Raw genomic sequence first — 13,163 nt, forward strand, 5'->3', positions numbered from 1 at the left:
GATACCGCACCAGTTTGATCAGAATCAACAGTCAAGCTTAGTGACTATAAACAAGCTCTCTTGGGAGGAAATCCCAATGACAATAGTGTAAATATAATTAGCATTTCTTCTTTTTCAGTCTTTTCTCTCCTCACCCTACCCGATGACCTACGCTACGCCTCACCCGATCGACCCCTCGGATGCTGGTCCGAGCAAGTCGTTCGTGCACATAATAGAGCTCTCTGATGAGTGAATCTCGGCGCCTGCTGAAGCCGGTGACAACTCTGGCTACACGTTGGCGAGTATGGAGGCTGCTACAACCTCCTTCTTCACCAACCCATGAGGTACCTCATTCATCCACCTTTGTAAATAACATTGCATTTAGTTTTATTTCATCTTGTGTGATTCTTGGACTCCTTTTCAGACTTTTATTTACACATAGACTGTGTAATTTAAGTTTGGGGAGGGTCTTAGGATGTATATAACATTGTGTTTTATTTTCTTATTTCAAATTTTTTGCATGCTAGTTTTATTCATTTGAGTTTGCATCTATTTGCATAAAAACCCTAAAAATTTAAAAACAAATTGAAAAAAAAAAAAAAGAGTGTTCATGTAGCTGCATTTACATATTAGGATTGACTCTAGTTTGTTTCATATAGGATTGTTGCATATGCATCTTAGGGGACAATGAGTAAAACCACCTTGTTTAATGCCAAACCCTAGGATTGAAGCTATAGCCCTTAGTCACAGTTCATTGTTGCTAGATCAATCTTTGGAAAAAAATGAAAAATCTTTGTTTAGAACCTTGCATCTTTTGAAAGCTTCCTCCACTTGTTTGAACATTGGAACATCTCTATATTATTGGACTTAATTTGAACTTAAACTATCTTGCTTATGGAATTTGAATACTTGCTCATGGTAACTCTAAACTCGGGTTAGCACTCCATTTTTACCAAAATTTTCGTTTAACCCGATTTGTTTTCCCTACCCTTGAACTCAAACCTTTCTGTCAAACCTTGTTGTGAATTGTTGAGTGAGGCCTTTTTCATTGTGCTATAGGTTGTGAAACCTTGAGAGTATTGAGAACTACAAAGAACTGCCTCTTGATTTGGCTAAGTTAGAATTTGAACTAGCTAATAGAATCGGTTTTGAAAGATAGGTGGTTAGCATGTTTATTTGGGTTGGGTTAAGGAATAAAAGAAAAGAAAAAAAGAAGTCCCTAAGGTTAGAATCAAGTAGCCCTAAGTCTCTTATTAAAAAAAAAAAACATCTTGCTAGTCTCCTAGTAAAAGAAAAAAAAAATATATACATATTTAGAGTGTAACAAAGAAAGAAAAGAAAAAAAAAGAAGAGAGCTAGATGTCTAAAGTTTAAACCTTAGGGATTGCAAAAAAAAAGAGAGTTAAAATCAAGGTTGTGGGTAGTTTAATTCTAGGGGATTAAATAAAAAAAAACAAAAAAAGTGAATGAGAAAATGGTAGATTATCAAGAGTTAAGCTTTGTATGCCCAAATTGTTCTCAATCTTAGATAGTTTTCACAACTGTCTAGCATTCCTTCTTTTAAGAGAAAATCACCCAAAGAATTTGTTTGAAACCACCTTACCAAAAAGCCTTGCCCTTAAACCGATTGAGCTTGATTCACCTTCCATTTGCAAGAATTCGCCAAACACTTAAATGAATGTGAAAGAGATGTTCTTTACTTTTAGTTGGAGGTTGAACTAGATCGATGCATGGTAATAAGCATAGAAATATATTTGTAAGTATGTTGATTGATCTTAGCACCATTAAACTATCTTTAAGGACTATAGCTTGAATCCTTCGCTTAGCATATAAAGGTTATGAGCCCCTATTTTCAAACCGCACCCTCTTACTTCCTTGCTAGAGGACTAGCAAGATTTAAGTTTGGGGGTCTGATAATTCTCTAATTTACATGTTTTTAGCATCCCTTTTTGTCCATATTTTGCATTGTTTATACCCTTACCTTAGCATTTTTAGGTCATTAACTGTAGGAATTCACTTTTAGGCCATTTAGAGCCTAAAATGGAGAGAAACGAGGACAAATCCGAGCATTTACCCGAAGGAGCCATCGAGCTGGAAGAACAGTCTGAACCCAACACGATCGAGGAGGATCCAAGAGCAGGAAGAACAACTCGAGAGTCTACCCGAAGAGCAACCCGAGCAAATCCTCGTGCACCCCATCGAGCAGACCCTCGGACAGGAATGGGAAGCTAGGGTTAATGGGTTTCCATATATAACCCCCCCCTCTTCTTCCTCGCAAACGAGCAAGCCACAGACCCTCAAACCAAAGAGCGAGAGCTTCTGAGAGATATCTAGAGTGACTCAAACACTTTTTACTTTTTGTTAGGATTTATTTTATATATTTTTGTCATTTTCTTTAGATTTCTACTTTGTACACTTATTTCTCTACTCTATCTTTTAACACAATGCAATTTTCGTTCATATATGCTTTTATGTTTCTTGCTATGATTTCTGAATAGTGTAGCAAAGTTTCTAGGGATGGGAAGATGATTTTGTGTTCTAGATCGGTTAGGATGTCTTAGTTTGATTGTAAAAGTTTTATAGATTCCCTTCTAGGTTGGTGTTCTTAATGATGTCAACAAACCGAGAGGGTGAGATTAGATCTAAGGTGTTTTACCACCGAGAGGTGTAGATGAAATGCTTGAATCAACCAATGCTAGAGATTTACTAGCTTAGCCTAAGAGATTAGATGAGTAAGGGGTTTATTGACAATAATGAATCGGTTCTCATTGCCTGCTTGGTCATGTTTCTTCAACGAGAGTTGGGTAGGGAAGTGATTAAGGTTGATTGTTTCTATCACGAGAGTGTTTTAACAAGATTTTAGAGATTCATTGTCTAGGGGATATTTGCTTGAGGCATGCAAGACATCTGTATTGGTCAGGAACACTTAGGATTCGATTACCCCATCCTTAGAAGCTTTCGTATTTTAATTGTTTGCATTTTCATTCATCACTCGACCCATTACCCAAACAGGTACACGATCACATGCTTCGAGTAACACCTCGAGTTGTTCATACCTTCTTTGCTTACTCGAACACCCCACCTGATCCTGTACTCGAATGCTTGCATCGAGTGCTTAGGTCGTGTGGCTTCTTGCTTATATTCTTTCTTTATTCATTTTAGGATTGTTAGACAAAAACCATCTTTTGCCTGGCTTGACTTGCATTGTTCTGATTGCATCCTTCCGGCTAGCATAAACAACCATTTGGATTGATAACGCTTTGTACTACAACTACATAGGGAATTGATACCCTGGGTGAAAATCCTGTTATCAACACCTCTCGGTGGTAAAACGCCTTAGATCTAATCTCAACCTCTCGGTCTGTTGATAGCATTAAGAACACCAATCTAGAAGGGAATTTATAAAACACAAATATCAAAGCTAAGACATCCTAACTGATCAAGAACACAAAATTGTCTATCTCATCCCTAGAAACTTTACTACACTACTCAGATCTCATTGCAGAAAACATAAAAGCATAGATAAACGAAAATTGCATTATATTAAAAATAGAAGTATAGTAGAAGAGTTTAGAGTAGAAATCTAATAGAATGCAAAAAAATAAATAAATAAATCCTAACAAAAGTGGAAAAGAGTTTTGAGTCGCTCCCGATCTCTCCAGAAGCTCTCGCAATCTGTTCTGAGGGTCTGCGGCGTGCTAGGGCGAGTGGAAGAAGAGGGGGTTTATATATGGAAACCCATTAACCCTAGCTTCCAAGTCCTGCCCGAGGGTATGCTCGATGGGGTGCACGAGAATGTGCTCGGGTTGCTCTTCGGGTAGGCTCTCAGATTGTTCTTTCTGTTCTTAGATCCTCCACGATCGGGTTGGTGTTTCGGCTGTTCTTCGTGTTCCATAGCTCCTTCGGGTACATGCTCGGGTTCGACCTTGTTTCTCCTTATTTTCAGCTCTTAAGCACCTGTTTTCATCCAAAATACGCAGATGCAAGAATGCAACACCCTAAATGGCCTAAATGTAGATTCCTACTGTAGATGACCTAAAAATGCTAAGGTTAGGGTAAAAAAAATGCAAAATATGGACAAAAAGGGATGTTTAAAACATGTAAATTAGAGAGTTATCATGACTACATGTTTCGCATATTCCAAAGCGATCCTACTAGACCGTGAAATCCCTAAAATACCGACATGCAACACAAACAATAGCCCAATCATTTTCCTAGTCGCCTCACCCCATGTCCTACATTCCCTCAATACGTCAGTCAACTCTTTCCAGTTTGGTCCCACCCTTGAATCTACCATCATCTCGCCCCACAATTCTCTGTGATCAACATCCACTCTGTCTTCCTCATCAATTTTCTCACAGTTCAGGCCGGTGATATCACTAAACTCATGTAAGGAGAACCTAATTGGATTACCTTCTATTAGCGACCACATCTCATATCTCCTTTGTATTGTCAATTGCTGAGTTAGGAAATGATGCACAATCTTTGAACCCCATACATATCGACTATCAGCGAGCTTCAAGATCACTCCCACTTGCGAATTCTCACGGATGTCGTTGTACACATCATCCCCAATGCAATCTCTCAACAGCCCAAAAATGTTTAATGTGCAATTAATGTGGAGGCTCCTCTTCTGTAAAGGAGATTTCCCCTGCTGATATAGCCTCGGAGGATACCTTAGCTTCTTTTCACTAGTACTAGATGCCATGTCGTGCAAATGACATTTATACAATCCACCAGTCAGACTATATGCGACAAACATATAACTTCAACAAATTTTAATTTTAACTTTACAATCTCTTCTCTCTAAACCTAACTCTACCATATCATCACTAATTATCTCTTCCTATACCATCTCTACCACTACTATATAATAGACTCTTTAACTCTACCAATATACCTGAATTTTCACGACCAATCCCCGCCAAATTCAAATCAAGTTACCCACATCTATCTTCGGTTGAACATGAATCCATAATTATGTGAGATCGATTGAACATGAATCCATAATTATAAATACAATTCATAATTCAAAAAAACAACGTCACCACTTTATGTGGGTAATAGATGTGAGATCGATTGAACATGAATCCATAATTTATAAATAAAATTCATAATTAAAAAAAACAACGTCACCACTTTATATATATATAAGTGTTAGATTATTTATATATGAAGAAAGTCAAATTATCAATCACTTATATTTTTAAAAGTATGTGTATATTAAAATACTATTACCTATAATTTGAAAAATAATAACACTGTATTTTAACCCGTTAAACCTAAAAAAATAGTATATGTACACTAAAAATTGTTAAACAAACAAAACAAAAATATACAAGTTAACAACTTACTAATTATATAGATATAATTGACATCCATACAAACTATACAAAAACAAGACGTGGAGTTAGAATTGGATTTGAAAATGGTGGTTGGATTTCTCGCGTCGGAGATTGACTGATGACATGGTGGTAGGATTTCTTCCCATCCATTATTTTTCCTGGTACGTTTGTACCATGAATTTTTTTCAAGGGACTGCATAGTCAGTGCTATACATGTGTATAGGGAAGCTACTTCGCAGAAAAATTACCATTAGATTTTCATGTTTTTAGTATGGTTCCAATAGTTGTCGAATCGTTGATGAGAGACGATGTATCATTGAACTGCGTGTCCTCGACCTGTTCAGATGTAATTTTTTGTTTAAGTTATAATAATAAAGCTGGGAGGTTTATTCCCGGTCATTCACCAAAAAAAAAATACTATACAAAAACATTAGTCAGATATAGAGTTAATTTATATCAAACAAATTACGTTATCCTTTTTTTAGAAAAATAGTCTTGCGGTATACCAAAAATTAAAATCTAATAATTATATAAGTTACGAAATAAAAACTCGCAGAATTGAAAAAAAGTTACATAATAAAATTTCCTAAAAATATATTAATTGAATACATTTCGAGGAGTGACGGAATACAATGTTAAATTACCAAAAAAACTATTTTAACAGACAAAATAATGTTTTCAATAAATTTTTTAAAACTGATTTTAAATAATGTTTGATAATAAAATATAGGATTATTAATTATATATTAAAATTGTTAAAAATTATTGAAAGTTTTAAAAAAATATTTAAAATAGTATATTTTTTGTAAACAGATATTTGTTGCTTTTAATATTTTGAATGACTAAAATAATAAATTTATGATGCAAATAAGCATCACATATCCCCTTATTTGCATATCAAGTTCTTGTAATTTGATGTAAAAATGCAAATTTGTGTTGTTGCATTTTTTATTGTGATTTGTTCAAACTTTTTTGTTAATTGGCAAACTCTTTGCCTAATCGCATTGAAAATGCTATTATACCATTTTCATGTTAATAGCAGAGCATCTATATATTGAGAACACATACCGAAGCTTGCGAAGTTCGCTTAAGAGTATCAACAATAGGCTTGTTGAATCTTTTTTTCAACTGTTTAATGTCTCCAACAAGGGTGTTGAATAAAAAAAATCGATGTGGATTCATTTGAGTTGAATACATTCAACTGGTTGAACGCAAAGGAAGTGGGGTCTTTAGTGATATGTGTCAGCTTGTGATTGGATAGAGTGGTGAGAGAAGTTTTTTTTTTTACCTACACTTTTTTTTTTATCTGTTGTTTTCCTATTGGTTATCCAGATTTTTGTGTGTTTTTATCTCCTCTCAATTATTTATACTCAATTATTTGGTTGTACTCATTTTTTTTTAAAAGAAATTTATATCAAAATTCATAATTTTTTTAATATATAGAGACTATTTTCATTTCATTTGGACATAAAAAAAAATCTTCATTTCTCACTAAAAGTTTCTCCTATATCTTCCTATCAACTCTTTATACCTTTTTAAACTTTTTTTTTTGTTGTTAAATGGATCCCAATAATAATCCGTTTAATATTCAAAATTCTTCTAATCATCCGTTCAACTATCCAAATCACAAGAATTATCAGTTTCAAAACCAATCTGCAAATTAACCCCAAAATATACCAAATTATGGGTTTTCACCAAATTTTTTCATGCCATCAGCTGTTCCAAACTATCCTCCATATTTTGGATCAATGATGTCATATCCATCTCAAAGACCTTCTAGTTCTTCTACTCCAATGGGTAATGTTTCAAACGTTGGAGTAAATGAATTTCCCGGATTTTCTACGCAAATGGCTCTTGGTGATATGAGTGGTGGTATTGAAGTCACTCCAAATACAGAAGATTCAACTCCAACTCGCCGGAAAAGCCCCAAATGGACAATAGAGCAAAATTTGGTGTTATTGAGTGGATGGATTAGATATGGAACAGACAACGGTGTTGGTAAAAACCAAAAAAGTGAAGCTTATTGGAGTAAAATTGCTGACTACTGTAATGAGCATTGCTCATTTCATCCTCCTCGCGACGGAGCTTCATGCAGAAATCATTACAACTACATGAATCAAAAACTAGGCAAATGGATTGGTGCTTATGATAATGCCAAGCGTTTACAACAAAGCGGCTGGTCGGAGAATGATGTATTGGCAAAAGCGCATGAATTATATTCAAGTTCTACAAAAGGCCAATTCAATTTAATGTCAGAATGGCAAACTGTCCGTGATCAACCATGTGATGGTAGTCAAGTAGGAGGATACACTGGATCTGGGAGCAGTGGATCGAAGAGATCTCGTGTGAGTGATATAAGTGATTCCATTTTTGTAGGATCTGTTGCTCGTCCAATGGGGAGAGATGCAGCTAAAAAAAAAGGAAAAAGAAAGGTAAGGGAGCAGCTTTGGAAATAGTCGACGAAGAGTGGAATGAATTCAAACAATTCAAGATGCAAGAGTTGGAGCGATCGGACAAAATAACCATGAGACAAGAGGAGGCAAACCAATTAATGAAAGAAAGAACTGAAGCTAAGAAGATGAAGATGTATCTAAAGCTAAATGAAAAGGAGCATCTTGATGATTGAAGTAAAGAGTTGTTGGAGAATTTGAGTCACGATCTATTTGGAAATTAACTATTCTCAAGTGTCTGGTTCGGTTACGTAATTTCTATTTTTATAATGTGTGCTTGTTTTGATTTGCTTTAATAACGTGTGTATGTCTCTTTGTGTTTTAATTATGTGTGCTTGTTTTCTTCTTCTTTAATAATGTGTGCTTGTTTTCTTCTTCTTTAATAATGTGTGTTTGGCTCATTATCCGAATGTAACCCATCACTTTCAACTTTTATAAGAGAATCTAATCCATTTTGTTTTTTCTTCTTTAATACTGTGTATTTTGCTCTTTCTCCGACAAGGAAATTCGTGACTTTCGGCTTTAATCACAAAATCTAATCCATAACTATTAATTAAGTAAATGTAATGTTTGTTTGGAATCTGATGATATCAACCACTCAATTTCTTATAAATGAAACCTCATTATTTCATTTTTGTATACCAATAACACAATTTGAAGCTTACAAACGACAGTCAGAAATTGAAGAAAGATACATCGTGAACCGGTTTAGAGAGCGTCGAAATAAAATAGAAGAAGATTATTCAGGTCGTAGCAAGAGAAAATACTTCAAGAGAGATCATATAGCCGGAAACCAAAGATTGATTGACGACTATTTTGCCGATCAACCTACATATGATGATGCAGTGTTTCGTCATCGATTCCGGATGCGAAAACAAGTTTTCCTCCGAATCGTTGGTGACCTGTCAAGTGGTGACAACTACTTCACCCAACGAGTTGACGCATCCAATAAAGAAAGTATATTTCCATTAGCAAAATGTATCATAATTATGCGAATTTTAACATATGGTATGGTGATAGACACAGTCGATAAGATACTACAGCATTGGAGTGTTCGTTGAAAAAAAACCATTATACATGCTCTAATATCATAACCATATTTAGCATCAAATAGAATAGACAAAAGACCCGGAGAGAGAGATTTGGAAGCCATGTTAATTAAAACATTACTTTTCTAATTTCTGTTTTAAGAAATTGAGGAATGTTTTTTTACTCTTATTTAAAGAATTCTACCAAACAAAAAAACTCTTATTTAAAGAAGCAACATTGCTTAGTCATAGAAACACGTGTCAACAAAAGAGTGCATGTTCAAGAGCGAAGCAACTCCCGCGACTTATTTGGAATCGGTTAGCACATCAAATCTCTCTATATAATTAAAAAAAGAAGAGGGCCTTTTTAACTCTCCCACAAACCACAAATACTAAACGAGAACGAGCGATGGCGACAGACGCAGGAGCAGAGTCGATTGCTACGGTCGCTGAGAAAGCCCCCGTCACTGCTGAGAGGAAAGTCCGTACGGATCTCGACGATCGTCTCCCCAAGCCCTGTTCGTATATTTTCTTTTATCTTTTGCTCTTGTTTTTTTTTTTTTTTTTTCATGTCCGAGTTATATTCATAATTTGATTCTGATCTTAAAACTTTCTCCAGTTTCCACCCACTTTGACGCATTTATTGTATATACAATTTTTCTTCTCAAGAGAAACAGTTTTTTTTTTTCAATACAGCTTTACATAATTAAAAAAATGTGTAAGATTCACGTCTTATGCTTTTTCTGAATAATAATTTTTTAAAAAAAATTGTTCTGAATAGTTTATTTGGTGGATTGGAAAAACAGATTTGCCTCGAGCAATGGTTGCACCAGACATGGAAAACGTGAATGGCACAACGGGACACAAGCACCAGGACATGTCTGTTCTTCAACAACACGTCGCTTTCTTTGACCAGGACGGTGATGGCATCATTTACCCATGGGAGACATTTAGAGGTATCAATAAACATCTTAGAACAATTGATGAAAAATCAAGAATAAAAAGATTTTATTATAGTCTCTTTTGCAATGCTCAGGATTTAGAGCACTTGGTTTCAACGTGGTTTCTAGTTTATTTCTAACACTCATTGTGCATCTTACAATGAGTTACGCCACAATGCCTGTAAGTTAATTTCTTATGAACATCTCAATTAAGATGTTGATGAGTTAGTGTCTTTTATCTCTTTGGTTCCTCTCTAGATGTCAAGATGTTTACTTTGTTTTCTTGTTCGAACACCAGACTTGGATGCCTTCTTACACCTTCCCGATTTACATCAAGAACATCCACAGAGCCAAACATGGAAGCGACACCTCGACTTACGACACTGAAGGAAGGTTCGTCTCTCAATATAACCTTTGTCCATGATGATACTTTTGGACTTGTGGTTATAATTGTCAAAATCTTAAGGTACATTCCTTCAAATCTGGAGAACATGTTCAGTAAGTACGCACGTACAGTGCCTGACAAGCTAACCCGTTTTGAGCTGTGGCAAATGACCGAGGCTAACCGCAACGCATTCGATTTCTTTGGCTGGTCAGTCCAATCTTTTTCTCTTTCTTATGGCCTTTCTCTATCTCTCTCTTAATGGCGTGAAATTGGAAACACAGGGCAGCGAGTACAATGGAGTGGGGAGTACTGTACCTCCTGGCCAAAGATGAGAATGGTTACTTATCTAAAGAAGCAGTTAGGAGATGCTTCGATGGGAGCTTGTTCGACTACTGCGCTAAGGCAAGAGCTTCTGCTAAAAAGACTGAAAGATGGATGACACGCATACCAGTTTCTTGAGTTTTAGGCAGTTTCATATCTTAAGTAACCTTTTTTAATCTCTTAACCAAAACATAAAACAGGTCATTAATTAATTCAGATGGTAACTTTTTGCTACCTATATTTCTTACCTTGGTAGATTATTCTTGATAATTTGTTAGAAATGATCTTGAGTAAAAAAAAAAAAAAATTGTTAGAAATGATCCTTTTGAGATTATTCTTTTAGTTTATGGACTTTGGTGAGTGCTTTATTTGAGGGATATCAAGATTCTCTATGTGTCACTGTGTTTTATGTTTTTGGATATTTTCAAGGAACTCAAAGTACCAAAACTAAGAACCAACAGCACATGGAACCTAAGAGCATTCCCACCCCACCCGGTGAGTGTCAAAAAAAATAATAATATAAAATTAAAAGAAGGAGAGTGAAGGTTTAATTTTGAGATGAAGTGTCTATGCCCCGACATCTAGAGACACTGATGAGAGAAAAAGTAGACAGCTGGTGTATTGTTATTGGTGCTGAATAATAAATTAAATTAAATTATAAAAATTATATATATATATATATATATATATATATATATATATATAAACTTTGAGACTTTCAAAACAAGTATGACCGATAATAATGCTCTAAGACCAAGATTATTGGTAGGTTCATATTAGGAGGATCTTAAATACTATTTGATTTTTTATGAATTAATTGTGTATTGTTTTGAATATAAAAATCTATGATCTCTTAGTTAAAATTTTATTCTCCAATATGGTAGGTTCTAATTTTGGGTCTCTTATTTTTAAAAATATTGTGTTTTGAAATTTAAAATTTTTAAATAGAATAGAAGTAGTATAGAATATCAAAGATTACATTTATATGAGGAAAAAATTAATGTAATTTAGTATTCTACTACATAACATTTACAAGAAATTTACAACATATTGTAAAACAAGAAAGAAAAAAAACTAAAGTTGTTGATTCTGGTTAAGCATTCTCAATAATCCGGGTTTAGTACAATTCAATAAAGATCGTCTAGAGTGAACCATTAGCAAACAAAGCACGAGCCTCTCTCAACTTCTTCTCTTCACACAAAATATAAATCAACCAAGTGTGGCTTATCGGACGAGGCCAGAAATCAAGAGAAGCCATGTCTTTAACCACCTTAACCGCTTCCATGGTCAATCTAGAGTAACAGAGGCACTGAAGCAGCTTATCATAAGAGTCTTCATTTGGATTAATCCCTTGCTTCTGCATTTCTAACATCAGATCCAAAACAAGCAAAGGTTGTGTAGCATAACGAAGACAGTTACAGAGCAACACAAATCTTCCCGAGCATAATATAAGGTTGTGTAGCATAAGGAAGACAGTTACAGAGCAAGAGCAACCCAAATCTACAGGCTCAATAACTTAAAAACCAGCTCCTCGACTAAGATCATCAGTTCACAAACTGAGGAGCATGTTCAATTAGGATGCAAGCTACTTAGTCAAGGGATTCACTAATGTCCGATTAGGATGCAAGCTACGTAGTCACCTATTTATATAGAGGAATCAAAGAAAACAGAAGAGTCTAGGGTGAAATGCAAACCTTAAAGCCAGTCAGGTCATGTACTACGTAGTTTGGCAATTTATCTGGCTGCACAACATATCCTCCTGCAAAACCATGACACAAAATGTTATAGAAACGGTGTAAAAGATAGTCCAGAAACAAATCTAAATATTTCGTATTATATATCTACAAACAATGATGACCAATTTTGATTGCAGGAATGAGAAGGGATTTTCCAAATTTTGAGTTCCAAGTTCTCAGCTTTCCACCAAAATATAATCAAACTTAGCTGATAATAGAGATTGCAAACATCTAATTCAAACAACTTTGTATCAATCATCAATTACTAAACAAATGGTACACTGACACAACTTCGTATCTCAATTGCAACATAAAAAGGGCCAAAATTGAGTTCAAATTCGTATTTTATAATGGCTATTATCTGCTCTCTCATGTTGCGCCTACGAAACAAACAATACCACAATCAAAATCAAAATCTTTTCTTTCATATTCAAAACCACATTTCAAACCAAGAGAGAGAACCTTAAGTTGAGTCCTTCTGTTCTGAAACCAGACCTTGATTTGTCTAGGAGCCAAACTCAATTCTCTGCTAAGTGGATTCCTCTGCTTCTCATCAGGATGAAGACACTCCTTGAAACTCCTACAAGTTTCGTAATTCAACGATTACAAAACAGAACAAAGATATTTCTCAAAGAAACAACAAAAAAAAAAAACAACGTTTAAAGCCTCAATCTGTCGCGAATTCTTACTATCAGAATGAGAAACTTACCATTAGAGATAGGTTCAAGCTCCTCCGATTCAGTCTCCTCTGATTCCAATCGATTCAATCTCCTCCGATTGATTAGACTCCGAATTCAATCTCGTCCAAGTTCAATCTCCTTTAGACTCCTCTGATTCCATCTCCAACGATTCCGACCGATTCAATCTCCTCAAATTGAGAGGTTCGCGACAGAGAGTGACAGAGAGAGAGAGAAAGAGAAAGAACAAGATCGGGCCAAAATTTTTTTTGTTCTCAATAAAACTCTTCACCCAACCACG

General features: G+C 35.2%; 2 protein-coding genes and 1 pseudogene across 3 annotated transcripts; 2 read left to right on the forward strand and 1 right to left on the reverse strand.

Moving 5' to 3' along the window:
- Nucleotides 1-4,084: 4,084 nt before the first annotated feature.
- Nucleotides 4,085-4,687, reverse strand: LOC147929578 (uncharacterized). Its single transcript, XM_087480664.1, has one exon. The coding sequence runs from the start codon at nucleotides 4,685-4,687 to the stop codon at nucleotides 4,085-4,087; it is 603 nt and encodes a 200-aa protein (XP_087336790.1).
- Nucleotides 4,688-6,883: 2,196 nt separating this feature from the next.
- Nucleotides 6,884-7,998, forward strand: LOC104738267 (uncharacterized; annotated as a pseudogene).
- A 1,026-nt stretch (nucleotides 7,999-9,024) lies between these two features.
- Nucleotides 9,025-10,683, forward strand: LOC104736845 (putative peroxygenase 3). 2 transcript variants are annotated; one of them, XM_010456912.3, is made up of 6 exons: nucleotides 9,025-9,320; nucleotides 9,609-9,758; nucleotides 9,839-9,924; nucleotides 10,042-10,136; nucleotides 10,210-10,335; nucleotides 10,410-10,683. In XM_010456912.3, exons 1-6 carry the CDS (start codon nucleotides 9,212-9,214, stop codon nucleotides 10,585-10,587), a joined length of 744 nt encoding a protein of 247 aa, XP_010455214.1. In that variant the 5' UTR covers nucleotides 9,025-9,211; the 3' UTR covers nucleotides 10,588-10,683. The 2 variants fall into 2 exon arrangements, with proteins under 2 accessions (XP_010455214.1, XP_010455215.1); XM_010456913.3 differs by having other exon boundaries at nucleotides 9,158-9,320; nucleotides 10,415-10,683.
- The last annotated feature ends 2,480 nt before the right edge of the window (nucleotides 10,684-13,163 follow it).

This window comes from Camelina sativa, chromosome 13 (assembly GCF_030686135.1).
Source record: "Camelina sativa cultivar CO46 ecotype springtype chromosome 13, ASM3068613v1".
Classification (NCBI taxonomy): domain Eukaryota; kingdom Viridiplantae; phylum Streptophyta; class Magnoliopsida; order Brassicales; family Brassicaceae; genus Camelina; species Camelina sativa.

Bases quoted from the DNA above. Each gene is read 5' to 3' on its own strand.
- LOC147929578 (XM_087480664.1), bottom strand. From the start codon at position 4,687: ATGGCATCTAGTACTAGTGAAAAGAAGCTAAGGTATCCTCCGAGGCTA.
- LOC104736845 (XM_010456912.3), top strand. From the start codon at position 9,212: ATGGCGACAGACGCAGGAGCAGAGTCGATTGCTACGGTCGCTGAGAAA. The intron at 9,759-9,838 runs GTATCAATAAAC...TGCAATGCTCAG, and splicing joins CCCATGGGAGACATTTAGAG to GATTTAGAGCACTTGGTTTC. The intron at 10,336-10,409 runs GTCAGTCCAATC...TTGGAAACACAG, and splicing joins GCATTCGATTTCTTTGGCTG to GGCAGCGAGTACAATGGAGT.